The sequence below is a fragment of the Myxine glutinosa genome, chromosome 3 (genome assembly GCF_964187855.1).
Source record: "Myxine glutinosa chromosome 3, kmMyxGlut1.1, whole genome shotgun sequence".
In the NCBI taxonomy this organism is placed as follows: domain Eukaryota; kingdom Metazoa; phylum Chordata; class Myxini; order Myxiniformes; family Myxinidae; genus Myxine; species Myxine glutinosa.
In genome coordinates this window covers 75,993,650-76,016,566 of record NC_136263.1, presented here as the reverse complement: position 1 = coordinate 76,016,566, position 22,917 = coordinate 75,993,650, and the positions used below count along the sequence as shown (strand labels likewise).

The window sequence follows — 22,917 nt, the reverse complement described above, 5'->3', positions numbered from 1 at the left end:
CCTGACTATCTCCTCTCCTTCTCCTTCCTTTTGCTTTGATTATTTACCTATTTATTTTTGTCTTTTTGCACTTGTTTTTTTTACTCTGTCAAAGCGTCTTTGGGCTTCTTGAAAAGCGCTATATAAAATAAATGTATTATTATTATTATTATTATTATTATGTGATTACATCACCCGACCTAACAGGTTACATTAGTTATTCATGCTTGTTGTATGCGTCCTTTATGATATCCTTAAAACAACACGTTTTGCTGTTTTTGAATGATTTTCAATTTTGTTTGAACGCCAGACATAAATTTTCAGGCAGACAGAGTAAAAATATTATCTCACTCCTCTCGATGCATGTGTGATCGGGACAAATTCAGAACTTGTCTTCCTAATCATGTTCCGTCTGATTCATGTTCAAAATATAACATTCGATAGAAATAAGTCTTTCCTTGATCATAAACTGATGAGATGGACGGATGGATGGAGGGATGGACACTTGACCCAATTTTTGCTTCGCAAATAACGTTTTTTTCATGGCATTTGCTTTTTTAAATAATCTTTTTTGAGATTGCTTTTTGATAACAGGGGAAACTGTTGGAGAACGAGTTCCAGAATAGAGCGAGGGCACCAAATTGCGGTCATGCACCTCGATAAATGTCGAATCGCTCTCAAGTATCCACTTACAAAGTTATTAATGCAGATGGCAACAAAATATATCAAATGCACAAAAATGAAACAAATGCAATTTGAAGCTGTAACATGTCTCATTAAAGAAAATAGTGGATATCGACTCATGTTGTGTGTTGGCCCTACATGTCCGAGGACGTGCAACCTGGTGCAGTGCAACCTGGTGACCAGGAACAAATTTGGGATTTACTCAGGATGTCGGCGAACTCGCCTACTCTGTAGGATTATTAATGTCCAACAAATAATACTGACAGACTAGATGCCCAGCTCAGTGTCCATCCACACAACCATCCCTCTCCCTGCATGCAAAACACAAGGATTACAGTTTATAGCTGAGCTGAGATTTGAATTCAAGCTAGAGAGCTTAGCTAGGACATGCTACCATCCCAACGTACCATCAAAACTACATAAACAGGAGAATATGTGTATCGTTGGAGACTTCTCTGTGGCAGAACGATGTATCCGTAGTCGCTTTTTAACTCATTTTGCAGCATCGAATTTGGCTGCTGAGGCCAAAAACATCAAGTAGGTAATTGTTAAACAGTAAGTTTGTTACAAATTGGTCTGGGAATAGTGTTCATCATGCTGAAATGTCGCTCACAGTCCACTGGGCTCACAGGGATCACGTCGGTCACAAACAACAACTTGTGTCATGACTATATTATTTAACCCGCTAGGGTACCTGGCGTTGCGCGGTGCTCTTCTAATCCTGTTGGCATTTTGAAGAATTTTTTCCCAATGTTTATGGGTTTTTTTCATTTTTTTTGTGGAGGCTGAAAATATTAATACTTGCCTACACCCACTAAGGAATGCGTACGGGGATAATTTAATATTACCTTTCACAAAGGTACAAAAGCTTACACACTTTACAGCGATTTTTAAAAATCCCCCCCACAAACTTTTTTTTCAAAAATTTCAAAACCTTTTTTTCTAAACTATTCCCCGGCACTCAATGATCAATCTCTGAAAGTTCGACGAAGATCCGTTCCACCAACTCTGAGAAAAATGGCGACGCGGGCACACACACACACACACACACACACACACACACACACACACACACACACACACACACACACACACACACACACACACACACACACACACACACACACACCTCTCTTGTAGTATAGATAATGATAATGTATAATAATAATAATAAATGCCAGTGTGTGCCAGTGTGTGTCAGTATGTCAGTGTGTCTCCTCCATTAACTCTAAAACCATGAAACCTAGCGGCCCAAAACTTTGCATGCATACTAACGGAACTCCAAGGGAGTGCCATGAATGTAACCTGGGGAAATTTAAACACTCCATTTGGAGATAATTAACGAGAGTGCGGTCTACAAGCTGCCTTTGCAAGCCATGGCGAAACAGTAAACAGCAGGCCCATCGGGGTGTGTTGGACTTCCCAGTGGGTATGTAGCTCCAGGTGGCGTTCTTCCTCTTGGATGGAGTGGTGGTCATGGGGCACCATTTCTTCCCCGGTTCGGAAGTGTGGAACTTGTGTGAAAATTGCTGTGGCTTGGCTGAGATGTGTATTTTGAAAGGGTTTGGTATAAAGAAAAATATGTTTTTGTGAGTGGTTTAATCGTGTTGTTGTGTGCCTCTGAAGTTTAAAACGTACTTTGACAGCAAGTGTATCAACTCGAGTTCTCCGTGTCCAGATCCTGGTGGAATAATGGAGTTTGAACCCTCCTTGCCTCCCTCGCCTCCAGGATTGTGGATTGTGGAGTTCACTGGTTGTTGATCTGGTCCAGCCACCCTTCCCTCTCTACCTCACCAGCTCAGCCGCTGCCCCCATCCCCATACTTGCGGTTCTCCAGCACCCCTCCCCCCCCCGGCCCACCTGCCACCCGCTCCAGCAGTTATCCTGCCCCTCCTGGCTGGCCTGCTCTTCTTCCCTCACCCTGGCGATTCTCCTGTCCCCTTCTCAGTTTTTTTCCTGCCCTCCTGCCCGCTTCGTTACTTCCCCAGCCACAATCCCTGCCAGACAGATCTTCTGCCCCCCTCCTCAGTTTTTTCGCCTGAGCAATGCCAGGTACCCCTGCTAATGAAATAATAAATTCACTAAATGATGAAAAGGAAGTAATAGGGTGACTTTTCAGTTTTCTGAGGGACCGTAGGGCAATGGATTGATTGGGATTGTTTTCTGGGATTTTTTTTGTAATTCCAGTTTAAGAGGTTTCAAATTGTATGAAACAAAATGCACATTTTTGATTATTTACTTAGTTCTACTACATAGAGTGAAGCAGTCAATTTGATGAGCAAGTTATGCATACCAGAAAGGTGTGGGGGGGGGGGGGGGGGGGGGGAACTAGTTTCCCCATGATCCCATCTACGCCTCACTTTACTCGGTGGAGCAAACATAAGAACAAACTCTGTGATTTCCAGTAGCACAGCGCTTACTCTGAATGAGGTGAGAAGTTGTCGCCTAATCAATTCTGCTAATGATCTAATTAAGAAGATTAGTTCATGATTACAAGACACAAATGGCTGAAACATTGATTTTCACCTGTAGTAATTAAAATATCAATGATCATTATTCATTGAAAATGACAGTTTCGGAGAAACTGCAAAAAGACTGAGCCGAGTAATGTGCACCCAATGATGTATTAACACACAAACAAACATTAGGTGGATGCAGAGAGGTATGCACAGCCAGAGGTGTGCCACAGAGTTAGGAGCAGATAACATGGGAGACCGATAGGAATGGAGTTTTGACATAGATAGCAGCACCACTTCGTAACAAGGGAGGGGCCCATCAAAATGAATGAATATGAATGAATGATCGTTTTAAGGCCATTTTCCCCGCTAGAGCGGGGGTTGGCCTTGCGGACCCCATGAGCTCATGGTTCCCTGTTTGAGGCAATGTTTTTTTTATGGCCGGATGCCCTTCCTGACGCCAACCCTTGGTCGCCTCTTACGATGCGCAGGGATACGGTGTACCTATTCTAAGCCGGGGTACACACCGTGTTCATTCATCCCAGCAAGCTGGTACTCAATTTGCCGACCTCGGAAGGATGACAGGCTAAGTCAACCCCCTGGTGTTAATTCAACGATTGACCGGGATTCGAACTCAGGATCCTAGGATCCCAAGCATGCGCCCGAACCGTTAAGCCAACACCAGGCTAGGCCCATCAAAATGGAAGATATATTATCCATGGAGAAGCATAGTGGAATCAGAGACCTTCTGTGAGAGTAACATTTCTATCAAAAGTACAATTCAGGAGTAACCTGAATGGGAGGGAGATAACCAGGCAGGAAGGGGTTAAGCTGGCACTCTGTGCATACAGGGTTTCTTTTGTGGATGCCAAATTTTGATGTATAAAGGCAAATTGCGTCCAGGTTGAAAATAAGGATAATTGAATGCTCGAAGGAAAGTAGCACCTGTATTACCACGACGAAGAGACATGTGGAGCATGCAGGTTTTGGGTTCCAAGAAATGGAACAGAATATGCGAAAGAAGATGAGGACAATGCGGGAACTGTTTAGATAGGGAGATTAATATGATTAATAAATTTGAATGTAAATAAATTAAATAATCGTTTTAGCTCTTTCACGAGCCTCGATTCTGCATACAAAAAAAAACAAAAAAAAAACAAGCAATTTGAAATAACAAGTACAGATACATTCAAAGTACACCTCCCCCATGTCAAATAATTAAATATCCTCCAGTGTGGCATTGCCGGGGAGCCTTCGGCGCCCAGCAATACTGCCATGCAGCTCATAGAGACTGTATTTGGAGGGAGAAGTGCACAATATTTGATTGATTAATTGCATAATTAAAATCAATAAAAGATTGTCATAAAATATTTTCTTAATCAATTGGCTAATAGCATAACTAAACCACGAGTGCTTCATCCAAAGATGTAACTTTTAGAAATTTAATTAAATAAGTCATTAATAAAAAATTAAATAATTAATTTATTAATCAATAAATAATTAAACGATTAATTGATTAATCAATAAATCAAAAATACCTTTTACAGACAAATCACTTGGTCATTGTCATGTTCCAATATCAGCTTCCTAGCGCAAAATGTGCCTGAGATATTGGCCAGATGAGAAAGAAAATAAATAAATGATTAATATAATCAAAAGAAAGAAATAATAATCGTAAAAATTTTAAATAAATAATTATCAATTGCCTAATAGAAGACATAAACCACCGCCATTTCACCCGAATCTGTAACTTAAAAAAAAATTTTTTTAGTCATTCATCGAATAATTAAATAATTAATCGATTCATTGATTAGTCAATAAATCAAAAATAGCCTTGACAGCCAAATCACTTGGTCATTGTCATGTCCAAATGTTAGCTTCCTAACTTAAAAGGTGCTTGATATATTGCCCAGATAAGAAAGAAAATAAATAAATGATTAATAATGAAAATAAATAATTAATCATCATTTAAAAAAAATAATCAATTGGCTAATAGAACACATAAACCACCACCATTTCATCCGAATCTGTAACTAAAATAAATAAAAAAAATAGTCATTAATCGAATAATGAAATAATTAATCGATTAATTGATTAATCAATAAATCAAAAATAACCTTTACAGCCAAATCACTTGGTCATTGGCATGTCCAAATATCAGCTTCCTAACTCAAAAGGTGCCTGAGAAAATTCCCAGAAGAGAAAGGAAATCAATAAGTACTTAATTAATCGATAATAATTAAGTAACTAATCAATTAATTGATTAATCAAAAAACAAAAAATAACATTTTTTCCAAAACACGTGCGCACTATTGTGCCGAAATTCCAGCTTCATAGATTAAAGGATGGCTGAGATATCGCCCGGACAAACAAACAAACAAGAAAACAAGAAACCAGAGTGAAAATTGAGTACTCCCTTTTCGCGCGCGTCATTGCCGAGCGCCCTTCGGTGCCCGGCAATGACGTCATGCAGCGCCTGGAGATGGAATAGGAAAGGAGCGGTGTACAATATTTGGAATCATTAACAATTCACAATGTCAAATATATGTATGAGAGACGGGTCAATTCTGGAGGAGTGGAGAACAGGGTTATTTGTGCCAATTTGGAAAATGAAGGGGGATGTTCAAGATCCAGGGAAGTACAAGGGAATTACACTCCTTAGTGTGTGTCATGAAGATGCTGGAGAGGGTTCTGGATGGGAGGATAAGGAAGTGTGTGGAGAAGGAGATCGGAGAAGAGCAGCAATGGTTTAAAAAGGGTAAGGGAATGACAGATGGGACGTTCATGCTGAAACAGCTGGTGGAGAAGAAGTTGGAGGAGCAAGGTGAAATGGCATTGGAATTTGTGGATCTGCAAAAGGCCTGTGACACTGTCCCGAGAGAGATGGTGATGATGATGGCAACACTGAAATGGATGGGAGTGCCGGAAGCAGAAGGTAGGTTGGTGGAAGGGATGTATAAGGGACTGAAGGGAAGAGTTTTGGTTGGTCCTGGGATGTTGGAGGAGTTCAGTGTGAACATCGGTTTGAGGCAGGGAAGCGCTCTAAGCCCACTCCTGTTTATCATGGTGATGGAGCTGGTAAGCAGGAAGGTAAACATGAAAGGTATTCTGGGGAGGATATTGTATACAGACGATCTGGCTGTTGTGGTGGAGAGTAGGTGGGAGATGCAAGAAGTACTGGAGGAGTGGAAGGAAGCATTTGAGAAACATTAGCTGAAAATGAATATGGAGAAGAAGGAGGTGAAGTGGGTTAGACAGCAGAGAAAATAAATGAATATCAGGTTAGAGGGAAGGAGACAGACAGGGAAATAGGTTTGAGTATCTGGGGGGAACAGTGACCGGGGGTGGTATATCAGAGGCAGAGGTTTGGAGGATGATTCAGGTGGGTGCGAATGCATGGAGTGGAGGAGGATTCAGGTGGGTCTGAATGCGTGGAGGAGGTTGGAGGGAGTAATGACAGACATAAAGATTTCAAGGAGATTGATAGGAAAGATTCCGATGTCTTGTGTAATGCCATCCTACCTTTATGGTCTGGAGATGGTGGCAGTGGCAATGCCAGAGAGACAACAACAGAGGCTGCAGGTTTGCGAGAACAACTGGGTCAGGGGGATTGTGGGAGTGAAGAGTGTGGATAGAAGGAGAATGGATGAACTGAGCGAGGAGATTAGTGTTCCAATGGGCTTGACGGGGAAATTTGTGAAATGCCGGCTGAGATGAGCTGGCCATTTGGTGTGGATGGGGTGGGGGAGGGAAAGTGAGAATGACAAATAAATTGGATAGGTTGAGGGGGAACATGGTAGAAGGAAAAGAGGTTGGTTGAGATGGGGGGTTGTGTGAAGGGGATATCAGTAAGGTGGGGGTGGTTGGAGAGAGTTGGCTGAGGACAGAGGGGAGTATCTTGGTCAAGGTAGAGCAGGAGCTTGGTGCCATTGTACGTCACCCCTTATAAAGGGAAGAGGAGGACAACAACAATTTGTAGTCATTAAAGCGACGGTCAGTTTGATGTTTGCAAATTGTATTATAACTTTGAGTTTTAACTATTGTTGTACCTACAGTACCTCAATTGTGTCTGATCAGTATACCAAACGATTGAATATGTCATTATAAGTCAATAACCTGTGTCTATAAAATATTTTATGAGTTAAATATCTTTGCCCATAATCACCTTTCTTTGCCATATGCAGCAGATCAATTTACCCCAGTGCATGGATCAACGTACCCCATCAATTGGTGTAAGTTGAGCCGCTTGAATGTTGTTTTGTACTGCTTCATTAAGGCACCGGCGTTGAACCTGCATGACTGATTATGACCCACAGACTGTGCACTTGTACTTGCTGTGTAAAACGAGATATAGCCTATAGGTCACCTTTGAGTATGTGATACCTTGGAGACTAGATCAACATCACCAAAAGGTGGATCAACTTACTCGCTCCCCGCCCCCTCCCCCCACCCCCTCCCTTCCCTACAGTACACACCATTATCGACAAAAATGGTCCCTGGATCAGGGAACAACGAACATCTTTTTATTATGAGGGCTTCTCATATGAAGCTTGGGAAGTCATGGCAGAAGTATCTGGATTTACAAGTCAATGATGTTGCAGAAACAGATATCTTCCTCACTGGTGAAGTGCATTGGTGGTTGGTGGGTAGTTCACAAGTTCACTTTACTTATTGACTTAACCTAAGAGTGTGTGTGTGTGTGTGTGTGTGTGTGTGTGTGTGTGTGTGTGTGTGTGTGTCATCAACACTGGTCCTCATCTTTCTCAGGCCCCCCTTCCACTTGGGCTGCCAAATATCAGGTGCCCCTCCCACTCAGGTCCACCAAATCTCAGGCCCCCTCCCACTTGGGGCCCTCAAATCTCAGGTCCCCTTTCAACTCGGGTCCACCAAATCTCAGGCCCCCTCTACTACTCGGGTCCACCAAATCTCAGGCCCCCTCCCACTCAGGTCCACCAAATCTCAGGCCCCCTCCCACTCAGGTCCACCAAATCTCAGGCCCCGCTCCCACTCAGGTCTACCAAATATATTTGGGTTAGCATAGGCCCTATACGGTATTTCTGTTAGAGAGAAATGATTGTTATAAGGATTGTCAGATCAGCCTGTCATTTGCTTGCAAAATGAAACAAGTCAGGAGACGGCGATGGTTCACGAGCAAGCGGTATTCAATGACAAAGGACGGACTATAACCGAAACAGGCCCGGACTGAAGGGTCGGGGGCCCACGTGGCAGGTGATGGCCCCCGACATGCGGTGTACATGCCTATTTAAAAAGGGCCCCAATGCGCTGCGTGCGCAGGCATTTAAGAGCCAGCTGTACATAATTGTGTGTGGTGCTGGCCTGGAAATGTCAAAACGAAGGTTACTGACCTTGAAATGAGATAGACAATAATGTATAATCAGTTATGAGGTTAGTTAGCTACACAATACCGAAAATTCGGTTCGATTCCGACAACTTTGAAAATTTGACCTTTGTGACCTTCAAAGGTCAAAGGTCGAAGATTCTGAAATTTGTTGGAAAACTTTTATTTCATGATGTATGTGATAATATAAGATCATGTACGACATTTCACCTTATCAGGAAGCGAACAATGTAATAAAACCATTAAAAATCGACTTTTCTAAATTTCGTGACCTTGTGACCTTGACCTTGGGGCGAAAATGAAAAATCTAGCTCCGTGGGGCTAGACACATGACATTGGCCTAACCAAATACCGAAAGCCCTGTCAGATTCCACCAAACCCCTCGGAGAAGATGTAGCTTGAACTCGATTACCCCTTAAAAAGACATCTTTTTCGGGCATGGCTCCGCCCACAATGGGCACAATACGCCCACTCTAGGCAGGACACAACTAGCTCATGATATCACCCTCCCACCCAAGTTTCATCAAGATCGGATGATATCATCGGGTAGTTATGCTGCGGAAAGACAGACACACACGCAGACACACACACAGACAGACGCACACGCATGACGAATATAGTGGTCACTTGATAACTCGTGAACCAATATTGCTTTATTGTCTTTCACAGTTCCCCTTCTTTCTTTTTCCCGTTTAGCTTTTCTGCTTTGCACATCAAATTACCACTGGCTGTCCATTGAACCCAGAAATCAAGATTGAATGTTTAATCTTGAGCAAGAGAATGTTTGCCCGAGTTATTGTGATTTGTGATCATCATGTTCATGGTTAATGTCGCAAAGCAATAGCAGGTAAAGTCTCGGAAATTATTCCGTTGGTAGTTAAAGGAGTTACAGCTTATTGACGATTTGCTCGAGCAAAAAAAAAAAAAAAAGTCAACTTAAACACAACACATGAAAACTTTACTCTTCTGTGGTGCTCAGAAAAAGACAATAAATAACTCATTTCGTGATTGTAATTACACTGCGGAATGAAGCCGTAAGGATTTGGTTAAACTGGAGAAACCTGTTTGCAGGCAGGACTTACATACCAATTGCTTGTTTTCTTGTGACGTCATCGGAGCACGCGCGCAGGGCACCCTGGGACACCTCGGCCATTTTGATACCCTCTCGAACAACGTCGTCAGCGGATTCACATTAAATAGTTTTTGTTCACGACCAGTCATGCCAATTTGCGGCGTATTTCGTTGTTCAAACAGGCCAGGCGTTAGGCCAGGAGTTAAGTTTTACAAAACGCCCAAACTTCTACTGAATCAGGGTGAGGAAACAAGAAATTTAAGTGAAGAGAGGCGGCGTTTGTGGAAGGCTGCCATCCATCGCAGTGACATCCAAACAGAATCACAGTGGGATCGCACACCTGTCTGCTCCGAGCATTTTGTTAACAGTAAGTAAGAACATGTTTTATATGGAATGCGAAACCTGGAACATAAAAGTATTGAATTTGAAACTGTCCAATAAACTTTCTAAAGTTATGTACTCTTATCAACTCGGTCAAAATGAATCTCGATTTTATCATGTGAAGAATGTGCTATGTATTCGTTGCTTACATGATAAATATAGGTGATGACTTATGGCCATACGCACAAAGCACACATGGCGGCACTCACTTCGCACTGTGCGTCACATGTCTACAAAGTATGCACACATGCATGCACAGCTTAAAACTGCAGTGGTTTTTGAACAAATGGAGGGCACTTAATCAATCAGGTCCATAACATTAACACAAACAGCTTTAAAAAATACATGTTTGTTTAATATATTAATACCTTGGATCGAATCAAGTGGACGTCATTCAGTTCTTTGTGTAGGATTTGTCGCACCCATCCATCTTGGTACAACCTGTATGCCTCGAGGGATTTATACTTCTTCAACTCATCTTTGGTATAGGCCGATTTGCTGAACAACAGGTAGTTGATCACGTCGATGTGGGTCACCTGAGGCCACTTGCTCACATTCTTCTCAAATTGATCATTTGATAGACCATAAGGGTCACACCCAATGACAGAAATCTTCTCTTTGTAACGAACAAGAACGTCCGGGGGGAGCGTCTCTTGGTAGCCAAGGTTGGCACTCGCACTGCTAGCCATACTCAAGCCTGGATCTACCGTATCCTTACGTACACTCCAAGTCTGTTCTACAGGTAGTTGGTTGCAGGTTGACCCACTGCCCAGGTGTTCACCAGTTCACTGGTCCACGGCAAACTTAAACCGAATGTTCTGTGTTTGTTGGGCAACAATACGTAATATAAACTAGATGGCACCACACTCCACATGAACGTGACAAAACAAACAAAATTACTTTATAAAACAGACTTTTTGCGATCCGCATTCACCATAAACCAACGCAACAAATCAATATCAGCGCACACGGACAGATTAGCTTGGGTATCAAAATGGCCGCCACGCAATGCCAGATGGGTAACTGTGACGTCAGTGAAAACAAAGGATACACTGCATTCAATTCCTACCTTGAGGGTTAAACTTCTATTTGTGTTGAAACACGTTCAACATTTCAACATGTGAAATGTTCTGTGGATTCATAATCATACCAGTAAATAATTGCAGTAATGCTTGAAAACAACAGTGTAGATCACATCTCACATATTGGTACAAAACAAACAAGAACAGCACTCGGTAGAGAGCATGCATGTGCCAGGCTGAATCATTTACTGTTTGTATCCCACTGATAGGTCGGATCTGGATTCGGACTTGAACCAAAATCGAATTGCCTTGTTCTTGTTGCCTAACCAACTCATTCACCAAGTTTTGCAATAAGTCGTCTACATGTCGTTTTGTCAAATCATGTCATGTCATAATTTTTTAATCTGATAAATATTGTTTTTGACCTGACACTCATTGGTGAAGAATCACTTAAAAATTAAATAATTCTCGTATCCGAATCCATATTCAGATCTTGGCCAAAATTGAATCGATTAGGACTTGTCACACACCCAACCTCTCCACCAAGCTTCGTCCAAATCGATCCATAACTTTTTGAGATATCGTGCTATATATCGGTTTTAACCCGATCACTCAATGGTGAAGAATAACTAAAACCATTCTGTGATCCGGTTCCGGATTTGAATCTTCACTAAAATTCAACCAATTCTTCCTTGTCACACACCCAATGGATCTACCAAGTTTAGTCTGAATTCGTCGATAACATTTTGAGATATCGTGCTATCTATAGTTTTTTTTGCCCCATCTCTCAATGGTGAAGAATCACTTTTAAAAATTCGGATCCAGATCCGTATCCTGATCTTCACCAAAATCGAATCATTTCGTTTTTGTCACATACCCAAACTCTCCACCAAATGTTGTCCGAATCCGTGCACAACTTTTTGAGATATCTTGTTCGCAATCAGACAAACAGGAGTGAAAGTATAAGTATGAAAGTATAAAAGTATGAAAGTATGAAAGCATAACCTCCATCCACCTTCGGTGGCGGAGGTAATGAATTTGATGGTGCACTATTCCCTTGAGGAAAAGAGGAGGCTAGTATTTGGAGTCATTCATAAGGAAGTAGAAAGTATTAGTAGTGGAAGTAAAAACATACACCTTTGTTACACTCACCACATTCTAAACTCCTGCCCTGGTTCTGGGCTGCTTTTGTCACCACCCTACAATAGAATATCGTCCAGGATATCTTCATAGATTGGATTAAAGAAAGGCAGATGCAGTTTAACATAAGGATCTGGAAGTGTTGACATCATTTAATGAGTCCTGACCTCGAATATTGTGTATACATTATTCGTTGCCACATCTGAGGAAGGATATGTGCCAATGGAATATATATATATACTGTACAGTGCATTCAGAAAGTATTCAGACCCCTTCACTTTTTTCACATTTTGTTATGTTGCAGCCATATGCTGAAATCGTTTAAATTCATTTTTTCCCTCATCAATCTACACTCAATACCCCATAATGACAAAGAGAAAACAGGATTTTAGAAAGTTTTGCAAATTTATTAAAAATGAAAAACTGAAATATCACATTGGCATAAGTATTCATACCCTTTGCTATGACACTTGAAATTTAGCTCAGGTGCCTCCCATTTCTCTTGATCATCTTTGAGATGTTTCCACACCTTGATTGGAGTCCACCTGTGGTAAATTCAATTGATTGGACATGATTTGGAAAGGCACACACCTGTCTATATAAGGTCTCACAGCTGACAATGCATATCAGAGCAAAAACCAAGCCATGAGGTCGAAAGAACTGCCTGCAGAGCTCAGAGATATGAAAGCCCGCTTGGAGTTTGCAAAAAAGCACGTAAAGGACTCTCGGACTGTGAGAAACAAGATTCTGTGGGCTTTCATGTGTCTTTCACTGAGGAGAGGCTTCCGCCTGGCCACTCTGCCATAAAGCCCAGATCGGTGGGGTGTGGCAGTGATGGTTGTCCTTCTGGAAGTTTCTCCCATCCCCAAACAGGATGTCTGGAGCTCAGCCAGAGTGACCATCGGGTTCTTGGTCACCTCTCTTACCAAGGCCCTTCTCCCCCGATTGCTCAGTTTGGCCGGGCGGCCAGCTCTAGGAAGAGTCCTGGTTGTTCCAAACTTTTTCCATTTAAGAATTATGGAGGCCACTGTGCTCTTGGGAACCTGCAATGCAGCAGAGATTTTTTTGTTGGCTTCCCCAGATCTGTGCCTCGACACAATCCTGTCTCTGAGCTCTGCAGGCAGTTCCTTCGATCTCATGGCTTGGTTTTTGCTCTGATATGCATTGTCAGCTGTGAGACCTTATGTAGACAGGTGTGTGCCTTTCCAAATGATGTCCAATCAATTGAATTTACCACAGGTGGACTCCAATCAAGGTGGAGAAACATCTCAAAGATGACCAAGATAAATGGGAGGCACCTGAGCTAAATTTCAAGTGTCATAGCAAAGGGTATGAATACTTATGTCAATGTGATATTTCAGTTTTTTCTTTTTAATAAATTTGCAAAACTTTCTAAAATCCTGTTTTCTCTTTGACATTATCAGGTATTGACTGTAGATTGACGAGGGAAAAAAATGAATTTAAACGATTTCAGCATAAGGCTGCAACATAACAAAATGTGAAAAAAGTGAAGGGGTCTGAATACTTTATGAATGCACTGTATATACTCATATATGTTTTTATATTTATATTTGTTTTATTTATTTATTTTAATATATATATATATATTTGAACATATTTATTTGTGATATGCCATAGAAATGGTTCAGCAGAGAGTGAAGAGAGTGACAGAGAGACTGGACTTTTCACATTTATACATTGATTTATGAGGGGTCCTGATATAAATATTCCAAGTTAATGAAGCGTAAAGACAAAATAGATGGACAGTCTTATTTTTTTTACCATAATAGAAAGTGACAGCAATGTTCAGAGGGTACAGTTGAAGAGTGAAAAAGAAGAGGTTTATAACTGAAACAAGGAAGGAATATTTCGCACAGAGAGTTTTCATTGAATGAAATGGTCTTCTATGGAAGGTGGTGGCAGCAGGAACAGTTGTCAAATGAGAATGTGTATTTGTTTTCCATGTAATGACGAAAAAATGAGGGTGCGGTGGATAATGTCCTGTCCCTGGGTTCTTTGATATATGGAGATAACGCAGGCTCGATGGGCAGAGTGGCCTTCCCATGTCTGGGTTTCCATTTGTAATCTTTGTGTGATCAGTCTAGCAGTAAATTCTCAGTAATCGAAATGTTCACGACCAATCATGGACACTTTGATGGCCACAGAAGAGAGGATGACATTTAAAAATAACAAATCTCTCGTTATCAAATTAGATCAATATTGTTTTCTCAACATTGTTTTTTTCGAGAGTGTTACTTTTCTTTGCTGTGTGAATGTAGATATCTTTCGGCCCATAGGTAGCGCATCTTCCTTCGAGTTGTCTGGTCTATGGGTTGATCATCAGCACAACTACATACAATATACTGTTTGATCAATGCTTCGCCGGTATGGCATCAAATCACAAAGTATGCCGTCCTTCGAATGGATGTTAACCTGAGTGTCCTGTCTGCTTGCTTTAGTCGGTAGGCTTAAAATAAAGTTATCCCAGGTACCCTGACCAAATTACAAATTCCCACCACCTGCAGTGAGAATATGAAGTCTGGCCATCCGGTTCTTGAAAATCTTCAGCCTAAAACTTTACCTGGCCGACGTCACAAGTATGTGAGACTATTTGGAGCCATTCACAAGGTAGTAATGTCATCACATCCAGGAATAGAGTGAATTATTGCACCCGCAATAATTTAATTTTAAAGACCGGATTATATCTTTAAAAAAATAAGTCAACCATTGTGTGTCACTCTTCTAGCGAGACTTCAAATTATTCCAAAGTCCGCCCACCGGAACCTGAAGAGGAGATTGGTAATATCTTTCACCTTTGCTGAAACATCGTGATAACAATTCCAATGTGACACCTTAATATGCTAAGGGTCAACATAAATAATTACAAGTTTAGTCTTACTCCTCATGTCAGGATACCTTTGATCTGTTCACTGAATTCCACACAGGTGTGGAGGCTGTCAGTGATTTCCCAATCTACATTCCATATCAAAGGAATACCAGACATAGTCAAGGTTAGTGGAAGTCTACACTGCCCGATAGAATGATAGGTTTTGTTAAATGAAACTTGATAAAGGTATGCTAACTGTTGTGGGAAACAAAGTCAAGCTGCAAGTTTTAGCTAAAACCTTCATTTAATATACATAAGATATAAAAAGTGACTAACTTTGTTGGCATCCCATTGTTCACAGACTGACATCAGAAATTAGAAAAATATTAATGCTCTGCAGCATATAGTCACAATGTGACGTCAATGTTGGGACGGAATGTCTTCAAAGAGAACGTGTCGAGGATGAAGACCTTTAATCGTTCTTGAATACTTCTATGTTGTTACCTGGTTACATTTTCATTTTGTCTTTTTGTGTGTCATATTTACCTGGTTACATATTTTTTTTACCTCTGCCACCGAAGGTGGATGGAGGTCATGTTTTCTCTGCCTCTCTGTTTGTCTGTTTGTTTGACTGTGAAGAAGATATCTCAAAAAATTATGGATGGATTCGGACGAAATTTGGCAGAGAGGTTGGGTATGTGACAAGGACCAAATTATTAGATTTTGGTGAAGATCCGGATTCGGATCCGGCTAGTAGAATGTTTTAAGTGATTGTTCACCATTGGGAGATACGGCTAAAATCGATAGATAGTAGGATAACTCAAAAAGTTGAGGACGGATTTGAATGAAACTTGGTGGAGAGGTTGTGTTTGTGACATAGAAGAATTGTTTCGATTTTGGCGAAGTTCTGAATATGGGTTTGGATAAGCGAATTATTTAATTTTTAAGTGATCCTTCACCATTGAGAGATTGGGCGAAAAGCGATTTGTAACATGATATTTTAAAAGTTATGGACGAGTTTTGACTAAACTTGGTGGATGAGTTGGTTGGGTGACAAGCACAAGCTGATTAGATTTTGGTTCAGGTCCGAATCCAGATCCAGCCTATCAGTGGAAAACAAAAAACTGTTCAGCGTGGCGGAGGTATGCACTCTACCGAATGCCGTTCTAGTTTTAGTCATGTAGCTCAAAAACAAAGCCAACACATTACTGTATACAGATTAAGGTTTGATAAAATAGAAAGCATACACCTTTGAAGAAATTTCCATGCAGTTGTTTGCATGTGTATTTTAGATATCACATTGGACTCTTTACAAATATGGCGTTGCAGTGGGCCTCTCCCAATGGTTATAGATTTAACTATTCAACAACTACAGTCAATGAGTTACACATGAAAGATCTTGAGCAAACCTTCATTATGAAGTAACCCAGGGAAAGGGAGATCAATACGTATCAGTCTTGCATCAGTCTTGCATTTCCTCTTTTGTGTGCTGGTCTATGATACCATTCCCAAGCGAGTGGCCAAGAAGCTTCAGTGCAATCCATTGGTCCACAAATCTGTAATCCTCTTGAGAATTTCAGGAGAGCTGCACTGCTGTACTGCACCAAATTATCATCGAAAATTATTCGTCTTGAATATTTCCTCATCAGAACCACAGGGATGATCTCTAAGTCATATGTTGAGTCTACAGTCAGCAACTGAACATTAGCGCCAGATTCTTCCTTCCAAGCTCTTTGAAAAAGAAGATGCATTTCCTTCTTCTAGCATATTTAATGTGGTTTTTTTCTGCCTTACTTTATATACCTTTGTGTTTGCTCAGGCAAGTAGCTATTTTTGTCCAAATTGCTGCAGCAGCTGTATTAACAGTAACATTGTATTGCATGAAGAATAATGTTCTAGCCACAAATCCGAGTGGCCCCACCCTCTCTTGGCTCTGTTCCAGAGTGTTTTGTGCTTTTGAAAAACAAATCCAGATTTATCTCCCAAACCTGATCACCATAGCAAATGCAACCAAACACACCTGTCCATCACAGTGAGCATTAGGCGTGAGTCGACAGAAGCGCGAGTATGAATGATGTATCCAACATGGCCAAGTAACATCGAGGAGTGTGGGGTGCAGAGGGTGGAGGGAGTAAGGGGACGATGTATGCAGGAGATGCCTTAAGGCAGCTTTGAATGCCAACACGTTTTTAATGCTCCAAAGAGCACACTGTCCTCGCGGCACTTTGTGACTGAGGATAAGTTCATGTTCCTTCTCACATCGCTGCTCTCGTGCAAGAAGCGCGCAGCAACATCGACAATGCATGTTGAGTTATGCCACAATCTTTAAGTTCACCTTTAACCACCTATTGTCACGTTATGCTGCAGTTGGAGAGCAGAATAAAATAAATAAATCACGGGAGATGTATGAAAGTTCTTAGTGACTTCACAGATGTAATCTGAGCCCACATCAGGCAATGCAAGCTGTTCGTGTACCTCTCAGATGTATGTATTGATACGCACACAATGCGCGCACGCCATTCTCACAATACAGTGACTACCATTATGATTATGCCGAAGGGAATAAACTTTTTTCAGTAACTACAGGAAATGTTACTCCATTTTACAGAGGTTCTAATATTTCAGACACAATTGGAACACACACAATACAATACTGCGGAAAGACTGAAATATGGGGAAAAAAAGAACAACTCGCAAGATTGTATAAAATGTACCCTTCAAAAGAGCCCTGCATAATGAAGGTTTCCCACATATTCCTTCCATCGAATCGTCTCACATACATAGCAAGTGGATGTACCAGGGAATGGAGCTTGTGTGCCTTATATATTTACAATGGTTAATTATATTACCGGCATGCCGTGATATGCGGGTGACACCGGTGGTTGCTGCATGCTGCTTCGGGTGGCACGATTTGGGACAGCATAGGCCAATAACGAACTGCGGCAGGCAGCGGGAGCTAAACAAAACCCAGATTCATCATGGTATTGGCCAGCAGTCTAGCTCCCAGCTCATCTTGAGTCAGCTTTGTCCCATTCATACAAATGCACGGGGACAGGTACAACATCGTCACCATTTTGGTCCCGGATCATCTTCTTCCAAACAATGCAGAATTCCATTGACCTTCGAAAATGGCTTCTGTTTATGTACTTTCAAGTTGTTCGTCACAGCTTTCATTAGAAGTGTTAAAGCTTTGTTTGAGTGTGAGAAACAACATACATCTCGTATTTTGTTTCTGTCTACAAGAACACTGTTATTTTCCTTACTTTTGTTTTCATAAATCTATAAGACATTGAAATGGGACATCAGCACTATTGTCTATCAACTTTGATTGGGCCACAACGAATGTCAAGGGACTTGTATTAATTTTTGGCCATTAGCTTTGAGGAATCGTTGCCGAGTCGACATGTCAGATGCGTAACCGCGATATTGATCTGGGCAGTGGGTCATTTCCCATTTCACATAAGAGTCGGGCTTTGGGGTAAGAACATGCCTCATGAACTGTGCCTCTTGTAAAAAAAAAAAAAAAAGTTTGAACCTCAAATTTATATTTTACTTTTCATCCCTATTGTTCGTATAAATTCCAACATATTGACTGGGGATGAAACCAATTCAGCGCATGTGCTGTGACGTCATGCAGGTAGGTACGAGTCGTGCAGGCTGGCGGGTAGCTTAAAGGTATACTTTTGAGATATCTAGCCTGGGTTTGAATCTCGACAAAGCTATAAACTGTTTTGCATGCAACGTGATGCACGTTTTTCAACGGAAGGGCCTTTGGCACTGGTCGTTGGTGGACGGTAAAGATTTGGTCGTGGTATTCGCAAAGAGTAAGTGAGGTATCCCTAGCCAAATGCGGAATTTCTACCCTTACTGGCTGCTGTGAATACAACGACCAACCACATAGCATTACCCTTGCCAGGGGAGTGCTTCGGCAGTACAGACACTCTGTTAAAGGTATGGCACATTGATGATGATGATGATGATGAATCTTAATTGTGGAAAGGCATTTCCAGAGCTTGGTGCGTATTGGCCGAGGAGGTCACAATGGAAACTGAAGACCCCCAATCCATCTGTTTTTTATATATATATTATTAAATAGGTGTTCCTTTCCAAGGATCTTCGACACCGGAGGCCACCATTAGGCTCGTCAGAGCCTGCGCTATCATTACTAACTTATGGATCTTTGTCCGTGCTCTATCCTGTTCAATTGGTGGGCATCAAGCAAGGATCAGCACGTACCCGTTTAATGCCTTCGGTACGACTCGGCCAGGGTTAGAACCGCCGATCTCGCGGATTAAAAAGCGGAAGCCCTAACCATTATGCCACCCAGACCGGTAGGAGGTAAGCCTAGATCGGGCGGCACCGCGAGAACCAGTTGGCAAAGTCCTAATGGTGGCGGCTTCCAATCAGTAAGTCGAGAGGCGCTTGATGGAAGCTGCGATTACAGCTTACAACTCACAGATGATGGTGTCAGGAAACGTTTACTCCGTTAACAAACAACAAAAGCCAATTTCCCAGTTGTTGTTTTTTGAGCGCTTGTTTATATTTTGGCGAATTATTTGTCATCCAGTTGTTTGTTTCATTGTTTTTTTGTACTTTTTTTTTGTTTTTGCTCCTCACCTTGACCCTTATGAGGACACAATAGCGATGTTTTTGCTCGGCGGAGATTGTGGTGTCGCAAAAGTAGCTCTACACTAAATCATGGTAATTGCCTATAAAGCGTACAACGGACGTTGGTGTTGCCGAAATGTTAATCATACCCTAATTGCATTCTCTCAACCTCAATTTCCCTTTGTCAGACGGGCTCGGTTATTGTTAATTAAACTGTTACACTTCACCATAATTAAGCCAGCTTGCACAATCAGAGAAGGATGCCAGAACGCTAAAGGTTAAGTTAGATGAAACAATGCTCTAAAAATTTGCCGAATAACACCGAAGGAACTACTGTTGCTCCGTAACAATCGACTGTATTGCATTGTCTGATCAGTGGTTGCTTACTGTTTCGGTAAAAAAAAAAGGTTGATGCTTTCCCGACTAACAGTAGGTACGTGGCGACAGGTACCCGTGGTGCCTGTCGCCACGTCCCTGGATGTATCAGTGGTGTAATCGTTTGTTTGTGTTTCCTGCAGAAAATAACAGAGATTATGAGGGACTCTGTAGTTCCCACGGAGCTCAGCATTGTAAAGGGGTAAAGAGACCACGTCGTGCGTGCTGTGAAGGCGCCGCTCGGCGGCCCTGTGGTTTGCATGAATGCCCGGTGTGCAACACCTTGGGCTTTCGCGTGGTGCCGCAGACGAATCCCGACATTGTTTTTTGGAATTTGGGCAGTGGAGAGATGAGAAAGGGGGACAGTGTGCGCAGGGTGAGAGCCGAACATATGAAGATATTGTGCAGCGCTATCTTCGGGAACTGGTATGCCTTAATACATGTTCAGGCCAATGGATGTACGGGACCTAATTGGGTTTGCCCAAGCCGGTAGAAACATTTTGGCTATTTCAATAGCTAAGACTTTTGGATTAAGGTTAGGATGAGGCTTAGGGCTAGGGTTAGGGTTAGGATGAGGCTAAGGGCTAGGGTTAGGGTTAGGGTTAGGGTTAGGGTTACGGTTAGGGTTAGGATGAGGCTAAGGGCTAGGGTGGGGGTTAGGCTAAGGGCTAGGATTATGGTGAGGATTTGGATTTGCAGTTGTATAGTGATTCATATTCGATAAATAAATCATCCAAGGCAGAGAATATCCCTCACAAGGACTGACCTGTACCACTCGAAGCCCTTGTCATAATTTCTGTCGAAGAAGTGTGGCTCCGCTCCCACTGCGCGAACGTCAGGATGAACTCGGATAAACTCCAGCAGGGCGCGCGTGCCACCCTTCTTTACGCCGATGATGATCGCCTCAGGAAGGCGCCGCTGACCAAAGCCGCTGAATGTGTTGGACGCATTGAATGTGCTGCCTGCCTGGGTGCGGCTTCGTTCCAAAATCCCACTGCTCGCCTCGTCCGGGGTCCCACCGGGCTCGGCTGGATCGCCGTTCCGAACGTACGGGGGTGCATCCGCTTCGGTGAGTTCTTGCGCAGCAGCGTTCGGCTTACCTGGCATCTTGTCAGTTCCCTGCGAGCCCCAAGCAGACCAAGTGCTATCACGATGGTGATGTTTGAGATGGTGAGGCTGTTGGATTTGGCGCTCCTGTGGGGGCTCTGTGAGCTGCCCCGGCTCAGCGCTTAGACGCTGCGCATGGTTGTAAAGCTTTGCTTCGACCCGGGGTTCATAGAGCACTGGCGCCTGCAGAGTCTCACAGCAGCATGTGAGGCAATAGAACAGGTACACTGGGAGGATAATGATCATGGCTGCGGTGCATGCCAAGATAGTCTTCTTGGTCTTCACATGAAGGAGTCCATTCGAGCTGTCCATGATGGGCCACTGCCGTACTGCATGAGATCAGTAATATAACTTGGTATGACATGGTGTTTCAATACAAAGAGCACAGTACCGGGAAGCAAGAGAGTCTAAGTAAATCCGTAAGACCATCGTCAAAGTCGCTGAGCTGCACCTTTTTCGGCAACTCAAAAACTGCCTCGACTCATGGACCGAGCAGCGTCCGACTAGTTCCACGTTGGAGTCCTTCGATTCTCGGGTCGTTCCCTGTTAGGTACAGCCACACAAACAGCACGGGAAAGTTGTCCGACTTGGATCAAGATCCAAATGCTCCTTTCTGTCTAACTCCGGAGGTGCATTGGCGCATGCTCGCAGCTTCCAGCTTTACTTGTCGTTTTTCCTCCTCCCACCTCCCTCCTCTGCTGCTCCTCCATTCTCTCTCTTCCACTCTTCCCCGCCCCGACCGTCATCACTAGTTAGCAGCAAGACTTTGTGTGTTTGTTTCCATTTACCTGTTCCTATACCTTTTAGTAATAGTTTTTGTCGCCTTCAACCTTGTCAAATTTCCACACTGCTCTCGCTTTTCTATTTACTGTTTACTCTTCAACCCTCCGCACGTCATAATTTTATTTTCCAACCAAAGTAACTTATTTTCCTCCAATTCAAAAAATAATCTCCTCAAAAAACAAAAAAAAAACAAAAAAAGAGATGCAAGTCAACAATGTGATTTCTTCTCTTTTTATTCAAAATTACCTCTTTCTTTGCTGACTTTCTGTCTGTATGTTTAGATTAGAAAACCTGTATTGCCTTTACTCCTATAGCCACACCGTCCTTAATCCCACAGCACATTCCCTCCCTATCCTGCCTTATCCCGCACTTTCCTCATGTATTGATTTGACGAATCCATGACGTGCCTGGATATCCGGGAATCCGGGATAGTGTTTGGGATCAATCGCAAGTGTGCGAGAAGGTTATCACCTGTTTCACAAACTGAATATAAACAATTACGATATATAAAGTATATATATATATATATATATATATATATATATATATATATATATATATATATATATATATATATATATATATATATATATACATATACAATATATATATATATATATATATATATATATATATATATATATATATATATATATATACATTATATATATAAATATATATATAAAAATATATTAAAAATATATAAAAATATATAATAAAATAATAATAATTATATATGTATATATATATATATATATATATATATATATATATGTATATATATATATATATATATATACATATATATATATATATATATATATATATATATATATATATATATATATATATATATATCTGGCATAGCTATGTTGTTATTTGAGCTCGAAATTAAGCACAATCACCTGTAGGCACGTTGGGCTTGCTGTCTTACCACCTGCAGGCTTTACACCCCCGTACCTATGTACTCACCTGCACCCCCAGTGGCATCTGCTCCACCAACCTTCTTTTGATACCCTCCCTGTATGGCGATAAGCAATCCTGCTTGCACACCCACGTCTCCCACCTTCAACCTCAATTCTAGCAGCACACTAAACGGTCCCTTACACTGACTTATCTTCAAA

The 22,917-nt window shown here is 41.8% G+C and overlaps 1 protein-coding gene across 1 annotated transcript in view; it reads right to left on the bottom strand.

Moving 5' to 3' along the window:
- LOC137414463 (heparan sulfate glucosamine 3-O-sulfotransferase 6) overlaps window positions 1-21,859 on the bottom strand; it is a 64,570-nt gene extending 42,711 nt beyond the window's left edge. Inside the window, exon 1 of the mRNA XM_078774214.1 lies at window positions 20,670-21,859. Coding sequence (XP_078630340.1) covers window positions 20,670-21,322 — 653 coding nt within the window. The 5' untranslated portion in view covers window positions 21,323-21,859. The remainder of the gene's footprint in view (window positions 1-20,669) is intronic.
- Window positions 21,860-22,917: the final 1,058 nt, after the last annotated feature.